General features: G+C 39.7%; 2 protein-coding genes across 3 annotated transcripts in view; one reads left to right on the top strand and one right to left on the bottom strand.

The window, feature by feature from the left end:
- The window catches only part of LOC134799152 (bifunctional glutamate/proline--tRNA ligase), a 102,709-nt gene extending 88,767 nt beyond the window's left edge, over window positions 1-13,942 (bottom strand). Inside the window, exons 1-13 of the mRNA XM_063771559.1 lie at window positions 13,799-13,942; window positions 13,376-13,708; window positions 10,604-10,754; window positions 9,694-9,807; window positions 8,628-8,754; window positions 7,127-7,319; window positions 5,702-5,873; window positions 4,957-5,115; window positions 4,064-4,138; window positions 3,231-3,375; window positions 2,246-2,493; window positions 1,298-1,505; window positions 377-565 (exon numbers count right to left, since the gene is read on the bottom strand). Coding sequence (XP_063627629.1) covers window positions 377-565; window positions 1,298-1,505; window positions 2,246-2,493; window positions 3,231-3,375; window positions 4,064-4,138; window positions 4,957-5,115; window positions 5,702-5,873; window positions 7,127-7,319; window positions 8,628-8,754; window positions 9,694-9,807; window positions 10,604-10,754; window positions 13,376-13,708; window positions 13,799-13,835 — 2,151 coding nt within the window. The 5' untranslated portion in view covers window positions 13,836-13,942. The remainder of the gene's footprint in view (window positions 1-376; window positions 566-1,297; window positions 1,506-2,245; window positions 2,494-3,230; window positions 3,376-4,063; window positions 4,139-4,956; window positions 5,116-5,701; window positions 5,874-7,126; window positions 7,320-8,627; window positions 8,755-9,693; window positions 9,808-10,603; window positions 10,755-13,375; window positions 13,709-13,798) is intronic.
- A 212-nt stretch (window positions 13,943-14,154) lies between these two features.
- Window positions 14,155-20,052, top strand: LOC134799127 (two pore potassium channel protein sup-9). 2 transcript variants are annotated; one of them, XM_063771526.1, is made up of 8 exons: window positions 14,155-14,428; window positions 14,521-14,708; window positions 15,219-15,436; window positions 16,070-16,244; window positions 16,811-16,917; window positions 17,305-17,423; window positions 17,867-17,969; window positions 19,478-20,052. In XM_063771526.1, the coding sequence occupies exons 2-8, from the start codon at window positions 14,582-14,584 to the stop codon at window positions 19,580-19,582; spliced, it is 954 nt and encodes a 317-aa protein (XP_063627596.1). In that variant the 5' UTR covers window positions 14,155-14,428; window positions 14,521-14,581; the 3' UTR covers window positions 19,583-20,052. The 2 variants fall into 2 exon arrangements, with proteins under 2 accessions (XP_063627596.1, XP_063627595.1); XM_063771525.1 differs by having other exon boundaries at window positions 17,867-17,978.
- Window positions 20,053-21,070: the final 1,018 nt, after the last annotated feature.

Here is a 21,070-nt window from a genome sequence, read left to right as displayed (position 1 = left end):
AAAAATGTAATTTAGCGCTACACAAGTACCAGGGCCTCATGAGCTACGAGAAGGTGTCGTTGACCAGCCGGGCCCCGGCACGAGTACGTATATGAGAGGCGTAGATGAGAGTATAATATTGCACCATACCTTTGGCGAGTAGATGGCGTTAATATTAATATTTAACAAGTTAACACATACTCGTATCAGTCAAAAAATAAGGATTAAAATCAAATGGCGTTCTAACAGTTTTAATCTTCTGTCGAAAGATGGCAGTAAATTTACAGTGGCTACATAATTTACTTTGTCAATCCGCCTCTATACACTCTATTCTCTTTATTTGAAGTAAGTCATGTCAACATTTCCTTGCAAGTTTGAGAAAATGAATAAAACTAACCTGTCCGGGCATCTCCTTGGTGTGTCCGTCGGGCACGTGCAGCAGCACGAGCGGCGCCGCGCGCTGCGTGTGCGCGGAGCGCGGCGCCGGCGCGGCGTCCACGCGGAAGAAGCCGCGCCGCTGCAGCTGGATGATGTCGCCCACTTTCAGCTTCGAGAGCTCAGGCTCGCCGATCATGGGGATTTCCCACTGGAAGAAAATTCATTGTTTCATTCATTCATTGTTCAGAAGGAGTGAAGCTCTTTTCTAAGGAAAGGTAAGCCTTAACCTCCTCGATCAGCTCGCAGTAATGCATCAGGTCTAAATGAGACGTGTAACATTAATCCTAAACGTTTCATGGCGACCCTGCCAATGCTGCCTTGTACTGGACTATCGGCCAAGCTTAGTTTAACTGTGTTTTTACATCCAAGATACTAAAATGACAGCCAGATTGTCCATATTATCCAACCATCCTGATTTTTCGACGAATTTCTGGTTAAAAACATTTTTATTTACTCAAAAGAAATGTTACATTTCACTTAATGAGTAGGTGGTTTACATTGTACATTTTAATAATACATGTATAAGTACCTACATGAACAAATACGAGCGAAATGTATGCGCGCCTGACATCATTTTCATACTATATTCCTGTATATGTGCTTAAAAAAGTGAACTTTTTTTTTAGCTTCACACCATGCATTCTTGGTCTGTAGACATGATTTATTTTGTCATAGAAACTAGAAACGGCCGACACATAAAATCACATGTCTTTTGGGCCACATTATGACACCTTGACCCCAAGTGTCCCGCCAGCTTGATATCGGTTCAGCACAAGCGCCTCTAAATTTAATTGTAATTATTAAGCTTGAAGGTCGTTTTTTGACTGACTCGATACTGACCTATGGGATTTGAAAGACAGAGGATTTAAATGACACATACCCTAGTCTGATGCCCGATATACTGCTTGAAATCTTCATCTTTCCCCAGCACAGCCTTGGATATGATATGGTCGAAGTACACGCAGTAAACTTCGAGGGGGGGAGATTGCGGGGTGTCGGCCAGCCAGGTCAGTTTGAGGGTTTTCTTGTAGTCCTTGTTGTCGAGGTTGGGTGTCGCGTCGATACTTGTCACTGTGCCGTCGGGGGATCTGAGAAAAATGAAATGTGACGGATTTTAATAACAAAACTTCCGTTAGGGCAATCTAGGGTGGTATTCCACCTGTCCAATGTGTATTTTGTCTCACATTTTTGCTTAATGAGAGAGTGAGACGCAATGACATTGGACCAAGATATTGTACAGATGGAATACCACCCTAAGACACAGACTATTAAATAGAATAAAAGGATTAGTAGAAAAAGAGGGCGCGGACGCCCACCTATGACCAGTACGGATATGATGGTCGTTCTTGTCTACCTGACAGCGTGATAAAACGGTGTCCGTCACTTTCTATCCCACGGTGTTAAAAAGTGACAGTTATTTTATCACGTGGATAAAGATGGATAATGCCATCCATAATACGCCGGCTGGATGAAGACCGTTGAAAACGACCTAAAGACGATGGGACTGACACCCGAATTAACTCAACGACGCCCAGAATGGCGGGAATGTATCAGGAGAGCTGACCCTAAATAATGGGATGGAGCGAGGATGATGATGACATAGTAGATACTTAGAGCCACCCCACACTAGCATCTTTTGAGCGTCGGCGTCTAGTCAGCGCTATGGAAAATGGCGTCAGTAGGGAGGAATCGTTTCGGCGCACTTTAGGTATTGAAGCCCGGACCTCTTGCTTCGTACTTACTGGGCTAGGAGGCGATCGTGTAAAACGCCTAATATTTTTAAATTTTCATGGTTCATAAAATCATAAAAATCTGTGAATCTACTCACTTGTGAATCTTATCAATCATAACATTCCCATAATTAATGAACGTTGCATTCTCGCCCTCCTTCAACGTCCTCGCGTCGACCTGGTCGATCAGCAGCCTCCTCGAGACCCACACGACTTTGGACCCTACGTCCGCGTTCTTAGGGTGCAGCGGCACAGTCAGAGTGGAGTCGGCGCTTACGCCTTTTAGATTCACGGGCACCGGATTGGCTTCCAGCGCGGTGTAGCGCGGGGCGATTGGGTCAATGACCTGGGGAAACGTTATTAGCAAATCAGCGTGTTTTTTAAACTCATATATTTATTTGGTTAATGGCTAGGGCACTATTCAAAACAGAGATTCAAAGCAGAAGAAAAATAAACCGTAGCGCCCACGCCCATTCGGTGATACAACGACAGCCACATAAAGACACATATTAGGTAAAGCACAGTCATATAGAATTAGTTCTACTAGCAAGATTGAAACCACAGACCACCTTAACTTCTGTTAGACGCAGCACATAACACAATCGAGATCACCACACATAAGCGCTCCCGTATAAGTATGGGAGAGAAACAACTCATTGAAATTAATAATAAATAAAAATAATTTCATTTCATAACTCAGGAACAAGTAAATGCCCTTACCAGGATTCGAACCCGGGACCTTCTGCTTCGTAGGTAGAGTCACTATCGACTGGACTAGACTAGGAGGCCGTTAAATTAATTAAAAATATTAAGGTTTAGAGGGGTATATCTAGGCTATAATAGTACAAAATGGTGTTAATACAACGTTGCTTATCATGAACAGTGGTACAACTGAAAATGAAATGCTATTGCATTTAATATTCTATCTTTTACTGGTAAGATTTAAAGTCGAATGGCATTTCATTTTGTTTTGTGTCACTATTCATGATAAGCGTCGAATAATGGTGCTGCTGGAAACTTGAAACGTATAATTTTACAAGTAAAATTGCACCTATGTGGAGGTTTTACTACATCTTAAAATACCTTCTTGTTAATGGCCCAGATCTTGTCCCACTCCATGAACACGACGGACCGGCTGGAGCCCTGCGCCTTGATGAACTGCCGGAGCCCCTCCACCGTCATCCCGCGGCGGAGCACCCCTCGCACTGTCGGCATGCGAGGGTCGTCCCTAGAAAAAAAAAAAAAAAATACACTATCAATGCGTTTGGGTTAGCGTTGTTCATAACATAACCATTTCAAATCGATAGCTTCAGTAGTTCTCGAGATATTTAGCGATGTGACAGACGGACGGGCAGACGGACAGAGTCGCACCATAAGGGTTCCTTTTTGGTACGGAACCCTAAAAATTAGTTAGCCTTTGTCAAATCGCCATCAGATATACCAGAGCGGTCAAGGTGCTCACAAATATCTGAACACGCCTCTATTGTTAAGGCGCTAGAGTGCGTGATCAGATATTTTTGAGCACCGCAGCCGCTCCGATATATCTGATGGCGGCTGTCCTCTATTTTCAATGCAAGTTTATATTGTTTAAAGTGTCTGAAAACGACGCTTAAAAAATGTTGTTTCACCAAACGAAAAATTTTGTTATTTGTGACAAAAAAACACGACGAATTAAACCGTAAAATTAAATTAAAACGAGAAAAATTGTAGACTTAGACCAAGATAACTCTGCAGCGATTTTGATAGCATAGACTGTGCAAATGTTATTTTAAAAGTCAAAATTCGATGAAAATATGGCGTATAAATAACACTTGCACAGTCTATCTACGGCATCTACGCTATCAAAATCGCTGCAGAGATATCTTGGTCTAACTCTAGATTTGAGGTGGTATGACTGTAATAAAATGTCTACATACCATCCATCGACAAGTCCCTGTTCCACGAACCACGTCAGCTTTCTCTTAGACAGCACCGTGTTGGTCATACTCAATCTGGAATAAAACATGTTATTATTGACCGAGCGTCGCTAGTCTCAGTTCCAGCTTCGTACGTCCGGATGTTCCCCTCTACAGGTCGCATTTCTCAGCCGATTCTCGTGAAATTTGGTGAGCAGGTTCGATAATTATTCAGACTTTTATCGTCGCTTTTTGGAAATTTTTCAACATGACGTAATCACGGTGATTCGCGAGGTCTTCAGCTCACAGAGTCACTAGTTTATTAAAACGCATACGCTGACAGCTCGAAATACGACACTTGTTATGTATTTAACTATCGCAATGCCTTTCAACCAGTAAGGGGTTTCGACCGTGGGAGGTTGCGAAGTCTTCAGTGTCTCTCGCCACAGAATAAATAATAGTACTAGGTACAGAAGATACACTCTCTAACAAATATGACCACTAGGTGGCGCAAGCGCAAACAGGCGTCCGTTCGGAAGCGGTGCGCGGCTTCTAGCGCCGCGACGACATCGCGAAGTGAGCCACGCCTGTTCTTGCTCAAAAAACCGATGTAAAAACGGTTAATAAAACAATACAGGTTACAAACAGCGGGGGTCGTTTTAATGTAATTTGACTATTGTGAAATATCCCTTTTATTGATTTTTTTTTAATTCTTTTTCTGACTCTACTCGATGAAACACGAAAGATCACTTGTCTGTGATCACTTACCGACTATACTCCCAGATGTAAGGTTTCCTCATAGCCTCAGAGCGTCGATAAACCAGTAGAACTGCGGGTCCCGGTCGTGGTACTCCATCGTGCGCAGGACGTGCGTGACGCCTTCTACGGCGTCCACTATGGGGCACGTTACTCACCGGCTGTACTCCCAGATGTAAGGTTTCCTCAACCCCAGAGCGTCGATGAACCAGTAGAACTGCGGGTCCCGGTCGTGGTACTCCATCGTGCGGAGGACGTGCGTGACGCCTTCCACGGCGTCCACTATGGGGCATGCGAAGTCATATGTTGGGTACACCCTGGAATGGTGTACATCATTAGTATTCTCCTATTAGTCAAATCAGTTTCTTTTTAACTGTCAAAACGATTTGCTAATATGGAATTTATATGAAACATTACACAATGACGTCACGGTCAACTCATGTACTTTTTATATTTCTATCCGATTTATTAAATAGAACTTGTGTTTGAAAATAACTGTTATCTATGTTTTTATAATAATTATCCGGTTATTTATTTCATGCATGGTGTGAAATAATTTATTTTAAATACAGTCATAGCCCAGAACTTAGTCCATTGCTTTCACCCAATAGCCTAGTTCACTTAAGATTCCATCAACTCTCAATAGTCCTTACACCATGCATCTCGAAATTTGTTTTCGTTGCTGGACAGCATCTCTTGATGTTGCCTCGTAGAGAGGCGAAACACGTGTCTAGTTTTGTACTTTTGGTGGTGGTTTGTTATTATTTATTTTCGCGGTGGGAGGGTGTTAACATTCAGTCTGCACCGTGCAGTCCACATGGCTTATGCTCGCACAAAATGGACATGTGGTCGCGATCCTCAGCAATGAGGAAACGAGAAAGAAGACGGAGCTAGCCAACTCACTTGTACTGTGTGCCGGTGCGAGGGTGTGGCTCAGGCTTGCAGCGGTATATGGTGGGGTCTCGCATGCACCCGTTCGCTGATTGCATGTCGATCTTGGCTCGGACGCAGCACTGAACGCCGGTGGATGATCCTTTCTTCATTTCTTCCCACAGTTGCATATTCTTTTGAACCGCTGGGGAGAAAAGTAGCCATTGAAAATTGTCTGATTTAAGGCCAGAGCACACCGGCTGCGTGTGCGCTAAGTTGTTGGACTCGTGCACGCACACGTCACGCAAGCGGTGTGCCGTCTGTCATAAGGATCTCTATATTACAACGCGCCTTTAAGGTCAATGTGGAGAAGACCGTCTATAAGGGAGGACAGTCTACAATCTCTTTCGCCGCCTTTAACTCTTGCGTTTTTACACATACTCTACTTATAGAAAGTAGAGCAGAAGGAGTGACGCTCTTTTCTAAGGAAAGGTAAGTCTTACCATCCTTGATCAGCTCGCAGTATTGCATCAGGTCTAAATGAGACGTGTGAGAAGTAACAATAAACCTAAATGTTTCATGGCGACCCTGCCAATGCTACCGTCCACTGAACTGGCGGCCAGAGCTTAGCTAAACTGTTTTTTTACATACAAGATACTAAAATGATAGTTAGATTGTCCATACTACCCAACCATCCTGTTTTATTGATCGAATTTAAACTGTAATGACAGATATATTGGGCAAATTATGGTACAGTCAACTGTAAAAATATGGGTGTACAAATCATCTCAAAGATATGTCCCATTACTCTTATGTCAGTGAATTAAGAACTATGGGACATATGTTTAACAAGGTTTTATTAGGTCGACCTGTATGTAACTAACTATGTAATGGAATCTAAGGTAACTAATTTAACCATCTTCCAAGGATCGTAGCGTGATTAAAATTGGCAGCTAATGTAGTTCTGATGACAATACAATAATATGGTACTGTCGAACTGATCTGATGATGGAGACAGGAGGTGGCCATAGGAACTCTCGACCTGTATGTAACTAACATGTAATGGAATCTAACTAATCTAAGGTAAATAATTTAACCATCTTCCAAGCATCGTAGCGTCATGAAAATTGGCAGCTGTATGTAGTTCTGATGACAATACAATAGTATGGTACTGTCGAACTGATCTGATGATGGAGACAGGAGGTGGCCATAGGAACTCCGTGATAAAACAACGCAACCTAATTGTGTTAGGGGTTTTTAGAATTGTCTCGATGAGTATGACTTTTCTGTCGTAAGAAAAGTACAGTCAGCGATAAAAGCTTGTACCAAAAATGAAATTTTTGCCAAAAACTTATTCAGTAAGTTGTCTACACCCATATTTTTACAGTTGACTGTACTAGGGCTGTCATTATAGAATCTGGGATATTAAAAGAAGGTTTAATTTAGTATAAAACTCACAGTTGTTCCTATTCTTGCTGTCAACCTTCTGTTCTCTCTCATTCTTCATCTGCTCAGCCGGGGTATCATCTACGAAAGCCTTGCCCTCCTTGATAAGCTTCTCGCAGTATTGGAGCATCAGGTCGAAGTACTGGGACGTGTGGGTGAAGAGGTCCGGCTTGATTTCTAGCATATCTACGTCTTCGAGGATTACCTGGTAATTATGAGATCATAAAGTTAAAAAATATTTTATTACCTACCCAAACATAATTTTATCAGCGACTTGTGGCTTGTGGGGACAAGTAGGGTTTCTGGTTTCTCGGCATTTTATTTCTCCAGGCTTTTCGATCAGAATTTTTCGAGTTTCTGAAGCTTTAAGTAGAAACCGTATCCACAAGTCCCACGCTATTAGGCCGAGCCTGAGGCTTGGAACTCAGAAAAAATAATATTTTAACCATAACAAAATAGTTTGAGGAATACAAGTGTATATACATTTATACTTATAATTATTACATTATGCTGGACATCAAAGTTATTTTTACAGAAAGACTTAAATCAGTGTACGAAACTTTGACGACATTTTTTGAAATACTATTCCTAAAAGGGGTTCATACGGTTGAAACTTTTTGACCCTTTGATTTTTAGGGTTCCATCCCCAAAGGGTAAAACGGGACCCTATTACCAAAGACATATGTAACTTCGTATAAGACGAATAAAGTCTAAGGAAAAAACGTGCCTCTGAATTCAAGTAAAAGTCATTCTCGAATAGATGGCGCACACACCTTTAGCCTATTCTCGGCTAGATGGCGTGACGACACCGTTTCACATTTAACAATTTTAACACATAGATATCAGTGAATGAACATGGATCAAAATGATATAAAAATAATAAAATCATTTATCCATATATATACATTTTTTGATAACTTTATACGTTTTCATTTTGAGTTTTAGTCGTGTGTCGATAGATGGCAGTAAATTTACTGTGACTACAAAATTTACAATGACAGGACCCCTCTATACTATCTATTCTTTTTGCTATTACTAAGACTCCGCTGTCCGTCCGTCCGTCTGTCACCAGGCTGTATCTCACGAACCGTGATATCTAGACAGTTGAAATTTTCACAGATATGATGTATTTCTGTTGCCGCTATAACAACAAATACTAAAAAAGTACGGAAGCCTCGGTGGGCGAGTCCGACTCGCACTTGTCCGGTTTTCTAAATACGTCAACTGACGCGCTGCTACAGTCCAATATCAACCTTCGTGCATTCAGACAAGATTCACGATGACGCGGCGTTCAAAGGGTTAATGACTTTGACCTTTTGACATCGTCGTATCATCGGATAGTCTTGCCACGGACGCCAACGACGGCTACAGACGCCAGCTTCGCCAATGCAATAGGGACTTACGCAGGACTCCGTAAAGTTCAATTTTGCTTAAATAATGGCGATCGCCTGGCGTCCGGGGCACGGCATATTCCTTCGCCGTCTGGCGTTCAAAATTGTTAAATAAAACATACCCTCTCAAATTCGACGTTCTCCTTAGCGGGGTTGGTGTCATCAAATCTCATGACAAGTTTGCCCTCGAACGCTTGCTGGTAGTACTGGTTCAACAGCGCAGCCTTCGCGTGCCCAATGTGCAGGTAACTGTGGTGTTACAACGGCGTTAATTAACTTTTGGATCCACGCTAATCTGTCCATGACATTTTATCCACGACACACATCGAAAATGTATGGTGCTACTTTACCGCACTAGTGCGATAATTAGCACATTACGTAACTATTTCGAAAATTTAATTACCATATGTACTGTAAAACGTTGTGCGATACATGTGCGAATAGGTACCTATTTTTCGCACTTGTATCGTAATGTACTGTTATATTATTTTGTGTTATGACAAGTATTTTTTGTCTGATAGATCTGTAGACAAATATTAAATTGGAAATGATTTCATGGCAACGCTAGGAGACGTGATGACTTATTTTATTTTTATTTATTACTATTATTAATACAAGAAATAACCTTACGATCTAATTCAGTTCCCTGCAAAACTGTTTACACAGTTTGTCTGCAGGTGCGAGTCTCTTATATAATTACTTACATACGTAATCAATGTAAAATATTATAAAAACTAACATCATACACTTAACTAATATAATCAGATATACCTTACTTTACTTGGGTGACATTTGCAGGCACAGGCATACAATTGTCACCCAAGCATTTTTAATAGGTGCTGCTTGATTGCTGTTTTAAATTTAGTTTTATTGGGCTCGAGCCTGATATTTTCTGGAAGACTGTTTAAAAAATATGGCAACCTTTTTTTTTTAGAGTGAGTGTCGACTTGATGAGTGTCGGTCTAAAAGTTCATCAAGTTAGTTTATACTGTCTTTTGTCGTAATGTACTATTATATAATTTTGTTTTATGACAAGTATTTTGTGCCTGATAGATCTGAAATTTAGACAAATATTGAATTGGAAACGTTCTTGGTAACGCCAGAGACGTGAAAAGTGTCGGTCTAAAAGTTCGTCAAGTTAGTTTATAGGTAGTCTTTTAGTTGGTGCTATAAACATTTGTTATTTACCCTGATGCTTCAGGTGGGAATCGAACGACGACCTTCCCCATCTCAGCGTGGGGCAGGTCCACAAACTTGCCCTCTTGCTTGGGGCCCGAGGCCTCGCCAGCTGGTGGTGACCTCCTGAAATTACAATTAAAATTTATTTATTCCAACGCAAAATTATTAACAATGCACTTTAAAATATGGTGGTTTAAGAGCGCTGGTAGCCTAGCGGTAAGAGCGTGCGACTTTCAATCTGGAGGTCGCGGGTTCAAACCCCGACTTACGAGTCGGGGTTTGAACCCAGGCCCCGAGAACCCGAGGCACCAATGAGTTTTTCGGAACTTATGTACGAAATATCATTTGATATTTACCAGTCGTTTTTCGGTGAAGGAAAACATCGTGAGGTAACCGAACTAATCCCAATATGTATGGCCTAGTTTACCCTGTGGGGTTGGAAGGTCAGATGGCAGTCGCTTTCGTAAAAACTAGTGCCTACGCCAATTCTTGGGTTAGTTGTCAAGCGGACCCCAAGGCTCCCATGAGCCGTGGCAAAATGCCGGGACAACGCGAGGAAGATGATGACTTCAAAATATGGTTCATAGTTTAAGAATTTATTGGGGTAGTCAAAAACCTCACCAAGGAGGAGGGGGGCTCAAAAAGAAACACCTCGCGTGATTTGTTCACAACCCCATAGAGCAGCGGTCGGCAACCTGCGGCCCGCGGGCCGCATGCGACTCGCGAAACTGTCACTTGCGGCCCGAGAGGCGCCTTGGCTATTTTGTATGTAATAGTTACAAACGACAATGTCTCATAAAGTCATAAATATTAACAAAGTACGGCCCGCGTCACCTCCGTTAACTACTATTGGCCCTTGGCTGCTAAAAGGTTGCCGACCGCTGTATTTTTATGGAATAAACCTAAACCAAAAGCATACCGAGAAGAAGCCTTGGTCAGATTTTCCAGGGCGTCTGTAGGCAGTTCTTTCAAGGCTTTAGCCACGGGCGATTGGGCCTGGATCAGCTTCATCCAGCGCAGAATGTTGGCTGGGGCACCAGATTTGGAGATTTCCTTAAACTTGCTGGATACTGTAATTTGTACAATTTAACCCTTTAACAGACCAGATTTAAAAAATACATGATTCAAGCTTCGCTTCTTTAAAGTCCTGAGAGAAAAATACAAAAAAATTATGTTATAGGATGGTCATTTTTGCCGTATTGGATCTAAAGGTGACAGTCCATTTCCAACAACAGCTGCACACGTTACTGTCATTCATTAGCATACATCGGATTCTAGGGGGCAAATTGTATGACGGGATCCCTATCCGTCATACAATTTGCCCCCTAGAATCCAATGTATGTTCATTAGAGAATGAATGACAGTGACAAGACTGTCATTAATTTTACTATGGAAATTGACAATAACATTGACGTGTCGGTGCAGTAGTGCAGCTGCGGTCAGAAATGGAATGTTACCTTAAGTGTGCCCTATAAAGACGCAAATAAAGAAGCAAGTTTTACTAAGAAAAAGTATGTTTTTGCTAATATTGAATTTTAAATTAAAATGTATATTCTTATTAGTGTCCGACCGAAGGTTCGGTTTCGGTTTCGGCCAGTTTCGGCCAAAAAATCATGTTTCGGCTGGAGTTTCGGTTTCGGCCAAAAACTGGCCGAACCTTTCGGCCGGGCCGAAACTTACGAAATGGTACTTCGGACAAAGACCAAAAGTTGGGGAATAAGTAGGACAACAATATTAATACCTACATATATTGATTCATGTATAGGTACAGAAATTAATTGGTTTATTATAAAATACAATTCCACTAATGAGGGCGCCACTGGACGGTCGACGCAGTCTTAAGAGGCTGTCAATACCTATAACGCGCACACTGTCTAATTGTATCGGTGTGAATGAGATAGCACTGACGCATGTTACTGGGCCCTGGGCAAGAGAATAATAAGAAAACTCATCATCTTCCTCGCGTGATACCGGAATTTTTGCCGGGCCGTGGCAATGGGAATGGGAGCCTGGGGTCCAATTGACAACTAATCCCAAGAATTGGCGTAGGCACTAGTTTTTACGAAAGCGACTGCCATCAGACTGATATTCTAACCCAGAGAGTAAACTAGGCCTTATCGGGACTCGTCCGGCTTCCTCACTACATTAGAACCGTTTAATGGTGATTTTAAGCAGGGCCGGATTAAGCATGTCGGGGCCCCCAGTATCAGGTCGGCCCGAGTCGAACGATGTCTTTTTTGCTCTTATTTACTCACTTATTCCTTTTCCTACATAAGTACCTCTAATGGCAAATTTTAAGCTAGGCTTAAGGCTACGCTCAACTAGTGCCGCAAAGTTGATTTTCTCAATAGTTTATATTTTGCGAGGCTGAACAGCTGACAATTGATTAAAATGAAGAAAAAACTCTTAAAAGTGTCCCCAGTACAGTTTATCATACGAATGCTCGACCTTAGCCTCACTTTTTACCTCAATTTACCATTGGTTTGTGTTCCACATGTCCTCTACATCAGCTTAGCATTTAGCCTCGCTGCGCCATGCTCGGCCTGCGGTCTCGGTTTTTAATACAATGGTCATTGGTTGAAGTCTGTGCTCAACTACTTATCCTGAAGCCTGAAGCACGGCTTTAACTTCGCATGAAAGTTCGCCTCACTGGGGAACTTCGGACTATTAGGCCTAGTTGAAGATCGGTACCCGGCCTTGCGATATTTGTCAACAAAAAATTTCGCGCTCGCTGCGCTCGCGTTTATGGTTGGTTTTTTAGTTGACCCTATATCTACATGATAGCTTGACTGGTGAATGAATAGAGTTAGACCAAGAAAATTCTACAATGATTTTGATAGCAGTATTAGCAGTGCAACTAGTGCAAATGTTATTTATACGTCATAATTTCATAGAAGTTTTGACGTTTAAAATAACACTTGCACTGCGTGTGTTATCAAAATCGTTGCAGAATTATCTTGGTCTAACTCTAGTAATTTTCTTAAAAAACTGCTTAAGTAACATACTTTTCAAGGACATTGGGTGTTGAGTGTTGACAGCCCCATAATATGTGTAAAAGCGGTTTTATGACATTTTTTCAACGATTTTAACAAATCTACAAAAGGTTCGGTTTCGGTTTCGGTTTCGGCCGAAACTAGAGCCAAAGCCGAACATTCGGTTTCGGTTTCGGTTTCGGCAAAAAAACATGTTTCGGTCGGACACTAATTCTTATTGCATATTTATAAAAATTAGAATTTTTCAGAAATATTATGTTTTAGAATTTAAATTTATTAAATTCAACAAACACCACATTAGAATTCTTGCTCCTACAATTTGCTTTGTTGAGTAAATAGAAATAGAAATGATTATTTATTTGGTGTGACTTCAACACAGTAAAAACAATAAAACAACCGTGAGTTAAATTCATTTGACATTCATTCACAATAGTATAAATTTGATTAATCCAAAATTAATATCAGAAATTGTGTTGAACTATTATCTTTATATGGCAAAAGAAAGTGACACAACTACAGTACACAAACCTTAAATTACCATTATTATATGTTGAGTCATAAATACAGCATCTTACATCATGTGCTCTAAACTTTTTAGACGCTCCACTCCTACAAACTTCTCTACAGTTCTGGCTTAGTAAAACTGTATATTTTGAAACTATATTAAATTATATTTATGACATCTGATATAAACTCACCGTGAAGCACACTAAACACAGCCAAATCACTGACTGATAAGGCCTCTCCTACTAGATATGTCAATGCACCCAAAGTTTTATCCAGATACTCAATTGATTTCGGGATCTCGTCGTCCAAGATGAGGCTGAACGACAGCCAGTGGTTCATTGTAACCTTTTGGAGCGGCCCGGCAGCTTTGTTGAAAGCATTCTCCAGTATTCTTATCAAATCATTACTAGTTCCATATGGCACGGTTTTAGACCCATTAGGCAGGGTAACGGTGGAGTCAGCTCCCCATGACACCTCGATACTCTTCCCGGCAGCCCGGTACAGCTCTACAGCGAGCAAACCACCTAAAAATTAAAGAGAAAGTACTTTAAATGCAAGTTGTTCTGAATGTGAGGAAATACATTACTTTATTGTATAAAACTGATATTTTTTACCTAAAGGCGGGTTAGATTTAGTGCAGGAGATCTTCATGGTGTCGCTAGTTTTGGCCGCCGAACCTAAATAATTTTCGTAAAGGAAAAGGCAGAGCGTAGCCGACCCACGTTAGCACACGAAGAACTGTCACTGTCAAAGTCAAACGCAGAGTGACACTTGACGCTTTTAAGGCGTTTTTAATCATTTAACTTCGTTCAAACCTTGGAATTTATACCGCACTTACACGTACGTGCATGATCGGTAAACTGCATTTTATAATGCTGGACCGTGTGGATACGATTTAAATCCAAAATTCATAAGAAACCGATAATAAGAATTTTAATAGTACAACACTATTATTGACAAAAGTTTTTTTTTTATAATAGAAACATCGACTGCCGATTTGTGTATTCATTTGTGCTGTGATTTTGTACAAACAATTTATTTATTTTATTTATTAAAATTAACACGTCGAGTCTTTTATTATTTATAATAGCTTCCTCTATACCTGTACTTTAATTAGAAGACTGTTGAAAGCCAAATTAATCATTAGTCGTTTACATTTTTTACTTAATTGTAATCTGCAGTGCAGAATTTAAATACCTCACATATACATTATCGTATTTCGCACAAATTCTATTTATAAAACGGTAAATGCAGCATTGGAAAATTTCCTTAACTCAATTTGTTACTATTTTCATGAATAATATTAATTTTGATAATATTTACGACTGTTTTGCAGGTGTGCGCCTCGGTGCGATAAATATTATTTTGCCGCATATTGGTGCATTGCTGGTGGCATCATGAAGCGTCAAAACGTCCGCACTCTGTCCCTGGTGGTGTGCACGTTTACGTATTTGCTGATAGGCGCGGCAGTTTTCGACGCTTTAGAATCTGAAACTGAGAGCAAGAGATGGGAAGTTCTGTCTGGTGAGTTTTTATAATTTCCTTTAAATAATCATGTTAGACAATTCACATAATATATCCAGGAATTTATTATGACGATTACATTTACTAGTTAGTACTTTAGCACAATAATTACATTCACGACACGTTGTCGTGATTACGCAATTCTAATTTTACGCTTGATCATAAATAATGTAATTAATGCATGTAATTTTTTACAAGGAACAAATCAAATTATTTCAGCAAAAATTTTAGTCGTTTCTTTAAAGTAACAAAACAAATCCAATCTCTATATCACTAACAATAAGAACAAACATATGGTGGGGTGGTAGTGGTGTTAAATGGTGCCTGGTGGTGGTGGTGGCAGTCATAGTCAAACTACTGTGTATAAATTACATATAAACGGGAATAGTTTTATTTTCTTTCACATATGACATCTGATTCATTTCAGTTTGTAATTTCCTCTGTTGCACCATACATGATTCTTAAAGCCATAACATTAAATGTTCTTATGCCCATTTATTTTTATTTCAGACATGAGGAATGGTCTTATGCGCAAATACAACATAACGCCTGAAGACTACCACATGATAGAGATAGTTATAATAGAGAACAAGCCCCACAAAGCGGGGCCCCAGTGGAAGTTTGCCGGAGCATTCTATTTTGCCACAGTTGTGTTGGCTATGATCGGGTATGGACACTCTACTCCTGTGACTGTTGGGGGCAAAGCGTTTTGTATGGCATATGCCATGGTAAGTACCTTAATTTTATATCATAGTAAAGCTTACCTATAGGATAGTAATAGAAATGCTTTAAAAACCGGACAAGTGCGAGTCGGACTCGCCCACCGAGGGTTCCGTACTTTTTAGTATTTGTTGTTATAGCGGCAACAGAAATACATCATCTGTGAAAATTTCAACTGTCTAGCTATCACGGTTCGTGAGATACAGCCTGGTGACAGACGGACGGACGGACGGACGGACGAACAGCGGAGTCTTAGTAATAGGGTCCCATTTTACCCTTTGGGTACGGAATCCTAAAAATGGTAAAAAAACTACTTACCTCCTAAATTATTGAGGCCTGGTTTTTGATCTGTAGCTAAAAATATCTTCACGATAAAGATAATGTACTTTTTAGGGATACATAGAGCTAAAATTAATGGCAAAAGTAATCAAAATCAATGAAAAGAAAAAAACATTACTTAGCCCTCGTTTTGACATGCAAAAGCGTCCCTGAGGTTTTCTATCATATATACAGTTAATATATGGAACAAATAATTTAGGTATGGGAATTGGAAATGCCACTTATTTAATTTCTTTCTTTAGGTACTTGGAAATCAACCTGTCAGTTTTTTTCATTAATTTATTTTTCATAACTTATTTCAGGTGGGCATTCCCCTAGGACTCGTGATGTTCCAGAGCATAGGCGAGCGTTTAAACAAGTTCGCGTCAGTCGTGATACGCAGAGCTAAGTGCTATCTGCGATGCGAGACCACGGAGGCCACGGAAATGAACCTTATGTTCGCCACGGGAATGTTGTCTAGTATTATTATTACTACAGGTAAAGATAAAGATAGTTTATTTATTATTCAAGTAGGCATATTACAATGTAGTTTATGAACGTCAAATAAAGCTACACCAGTTCTAACCCTACACCTCTGCCTCGAGAAGATTTAAATCCTCCTCAATTGGAGAAGGGCAATTTAAAACTTTAAAGAAACCGCAGAACTGCTCCGATGGCTTACCGCCGGAGGCTTAAGTATATAAGCATAGTCTGAAACCTAGTCAAAAATCTACATTAGGTAAATATAAGGCAAAAATTACTACGTAGTAACACCATCTGTATTTCTTTAAAGCAGATATTTTAGGACAGCCAATAAGGCGTGAATTGTGGATTTTTAAAATCTGGTCTGTGCGGAAAGAGAGTTGTGGAATGTATGCCCACGACTCTTCTCTTTGAACAGACTCTATTCTCTATTACTTCCATCCTTTTGCGAATTAAGTTTTATCTAATGCAATAATAAAATGATCCCTTTTAAATAAAATTACTACAATAATTAAGTGAAAAAAAAAATGAACGCATACGTGTCGTCATTGGCACTAGCATTATACAACATATTGTTCCAGGTGCCGCGGTGTTCTCTCGTTATGAGGGCTGGAGTTACTTCGACAGCTTCTACTACTGCTTTGTGACGCTAACGACCATCGGGTTCGGCGACTATGTGGCCTTACAGGTTATTTTACAGGTTTCTATTTTTTACAGTGCGGGCGAAGACATTTGTACATTCACCCTTGATTTACTGTATCATCGTATTGCACTAAATAATGTTAGTAATTCTTTGTGTTTGATGCAATTTTCAAATTTTTCAATCTAGGTGCTTACATATTAATTTCACCAATCAAGGTTATACTTTTAAAAGATGTTATATTTTATAATACACGTTTCATATAAGCTTGTAAATTGTAATTATAGTCGGATATTCTGTACCTATTCAATATTTTTTAGATAAATACTTTCAAACCGTATGTAATGTGACTCAATAACAAGTCCGGAATGTCCGGATCATGTATTTTTAGGGTTCCGAAAGGTCAAGCGTGTAAAAAAGTGTTTCTTTTTTCAGAACGACCAAGCGTTGACTAGTAAGCCAGGCTATGTAGCCCTGAGTTTGGTGTTCATCTTGTTTGGGCTTGCGGTGGTAGCGGCTAGCATCAACTTGCTGGTGCTTCGGTTTATGACCATGTAAGTTGTTTATAAATAAATTCAAAAAAGAGAATATTGTCCGATTTTCGACAGCTGAAACGATTTGGAATAAATCTACATTACACACACTACACTTTATTATTTATTCAGACAAACACAAGGTATAAGTTTACAGCTGCAGGATGCCAAGACACTTAAAATACTGTTAATACATAGCCAGTATTATAAACATGTATACACTTTTCGAACTATCTCTAGAATCTTAAATTAAACATACACACTTTCATCAATTGCGACATTAGTACTTCAGTAGCGCGATAGATGGCGCTACTAGTTAATTTAAGGCTGAATTACAAAGTTGTTATCTCATAATGTGGTTCAAGCGAAGGCACGGAGACCTAAGTTAGGATTTGTAGTCTTTGTTTATTGTCTGTAGGTATAACTTTTAATTGTATTGCTTAACATAACCTCTTTATCAACAGGCAAGCAGAGGAAAACGCCCGCGACGAAGAGAAAGAAGCCGCCCGGACCATACTCCAACTCGATGCGCATGGTCTCGAGGGCCACCACGACGACCAGGCTTCGGTAAGCGACGTTAGTTTCACTTTCTATCTTTACCTCCTTTATTATCTGTCTCTATTCTTAATAACACATTCACCGGCGAGCTACGGTCGTAGCGCTACGTCGCATAACATGGGTTTCCTGGTATGTAGCGAAAAATATCTGTAGAGGAAAAACGACAACGTGTCGTGATTCGTGATTAGCGCTGAATGGGTTAAAATAGCAAGGTCACCGTGTTGGTAGTGGAAGGTGCAAATCCGCATTGACCCTTCGTGTGCACCAACTTCGTAACGAGCGTATATTTTATAATTCGTTTCTTTCTAAGAGAAACTACAGGTAACCTAACTTTAAACAAATATGATTGGACCCTATCGTATAATGGTCCGGATATGGCGAATGCATTCGCAAAACACATACCTACCGGACCTACCCTGCTGATCGTACTACGAAACTTGCTGATCGTACTACGAAAATTGTTGATCGTACTACGAAACTTGCTGATCGTAATGTAGTGCAATTAGCGATCTTTCCGCAATTGGATCCCAAACGTAGCCTAGTGAGTAGATTCGTCAGATCTGATGCGTATATTGTATATTGTATTTTTTATACTCGCAAACCAAATTTGAATGTTCTTTAGAGGAAAAGGGACGTGACTACGTGTCCGCTTCTCCATACAAACGTAGTCCCCATTTTCCTCCCTGTATATTAACTTTATAGCGGTATCCAGACGGGTATCGACCGATTTGATCAGAAATGAAATTGGCATCAATCTCCAATTTTAGATTTATGGTGATATTAGAGCCTGATGCTATATTGAAAAACTGCCCCAGAACGAAAATACTGGCCTCACAAATTGGCGTTCTTGCATCCGCACCTCATTTTATCGGTAATATCGGTCATTCTCGGCGGTTGAATTCGGCGAGCCAAATTGGCGTTTGCGTCCGCACCTCCTGATTGGATCGGGCAATTTAATCAGATTGGCGAAAAATTGACTAATCTGGATACGCCTTATGGACAATAATTTTCCGTAATATCCATGGAGGAAAATGGGGACAGTATTGAGAAGCGGTCGTCCACTATCGTCTTAAGAAGAGTGTTAGGGGTAGTAATATGACCGTCACTTTGTTTTGCGGGTACAATGAGGGTTTCCGCGATCGAGATTTTCACTAGATGGCAGCACCATGACGAGAGGTCTTTTTGACAGCTGCTGTCAAAATCCACCAATAAAAAAAACATGGTTAAACATGATTGGTGGATTATGACCAGTGATCGTACATTTTCCAGCATTTTTGGTGCAGCGGAGTGGTGTTAACGGAATTGGTATAAATAATTTTAACCCTAATGATTAATTAGCATTAATTACGTTAATATTAACCTTAATTTACCATTTTGCTGCACCAAAAATGCTGGAAAATGTACGATCACTGATTATGACAGCTCTAGACCTCTCGCCACTGTGGTGTCATCTAGTGAATAACTCGATCGCGGAAACTTTCATTTGTGTTTATGTCTAAAGTTGTCTGTTGATGCAGGTGTGCTCATGTAATTGCCTGGGCAGCAAGGCGTGCGAGGGCGAGCTACTGCCCGTCTCCACGCACAGGGGCTCACTGGAGATACTTGAACGAGCCTCCGTCTGAACACGTGGCATCAGAGAATCGGTCACTAACTCAGTGGAGCTTTGCAAAAACATCACCTTAACTCTTAGAGCATTTAGTATCTGGAAACGCCTTAGCTGTCATTTTGTGTACAAAACAGTCTGCCGATTTTTCCGAGGGAGGGGCACGTCAAATGTATGGCTATTTGTACATGATTTGTACGTAACGTACAAATAGCCATGTCTGATAAACGTCAGTCCATACAAAAGTTTGCACAAGTGTGCAAGGTTTTCGGAAGAGGGGTAAGCTCTTAAAGGTGACTCCGGTTATTAAATGCTCTAACTCTTAACTACACATACCTACATAAATAGTTTAATACCTAATTTAGTTTCCTGGACGAGTATGAGCAATTTAAATAACATTACACATTACCATAGGGTCGGTCGTGTTCAAATATGGTTCTATGGATCGGTTCAAAAGGCACTCTCTAAACTAACTAGTCTAAACTATAGCTTCCTAGAATATTAAATATGTATGTTGAAAAATACAGTTAAAACTGAAATGATAATAAATAAGGGTAACTGTCTTAACTTAGATTAAGCGTAAAAGATGACGAAGATAAAGGGAAAGTAATTAAACGCCGTTAGGCACTTGAGATAAATTAAAAGTCAATAATTAGAGATACGTATAAACTAATTTTAATTACCTCGCCTCGGCGTCGAATTTAACGTAATTGTAAATAAAATAAAAAGAAAGTATTAAATAAATATTAAAGTGATGATGATAAAGCATTTGAACTTATTAAACCAGTAAGTTTAAACCAAACTTGTTCTAAGGTTGTCTTAGGTGTAAGTACCTACTAGTCATGCACTAACAGTGCTTCTTTTCCTATTAAAAGTTGGTAGGGCTTCCCCTTTTTATTCATAAATGAAATTTAAAATAAGATATATTCATTCATATTTGCAAAGCATATTTGTTTTGTTATTTAACTTATTTATAGTTAATGTTGTGGGATGAAATCATTTTATTCAATTTTGTTTTAGCATTAATAGGTGTGTAATTTCCAAATATCAGTACCTAAAGCCAAACGTGATGTGAATGTAATAATCAATATGTTTTTGTGTCAAATTCTTGTACTTAATATACATATAAATAGAATTTTTCCATTATACTTCCTACGAGTATTTATATAAATATAGGTTTAATTAGTAAGTTGGTCATTAAAAATCGATTCTTCCTTATTAAAATGTTTCGTGCCAAAGATAATTTCGTGGTTAAATTGCCAAATACCTAATTTGTGCCACAGAGCAAAGTACTTATTATTAGGTAGTAGATTTTTTAGGTAGGTGTTATACTTGTTATAATATTTTTGTGTTTTCTAAATAAAATAATAATATAGAGTCAATACATAGAAACATTGATAACAAACGAACAACAGTAAGTCTGGTTTTAAAATAAGCTAAATAAATAAATTAGGTATGACAAACACAAATAGGTATTTTAAGCAAAGATTTTATACACATTTTTCAT

The sequence above is a fragment of the Cydia splendana genome, chromosome 18, assembly GCF_910591565.1.
Source record: "Cydia splendana chromosome 18, ilCydSple1.2, whole genome shotgun sequence".
Lineage (NCBI taxonomy): Eukaryota > Metazoa > Arthropoda > Insecta > Lepidoptera > Tortricidae > Cydia > Cydia splendana.
This window is presented reverse-complemented; position numbering and strand designations above follow the sequence as displayed.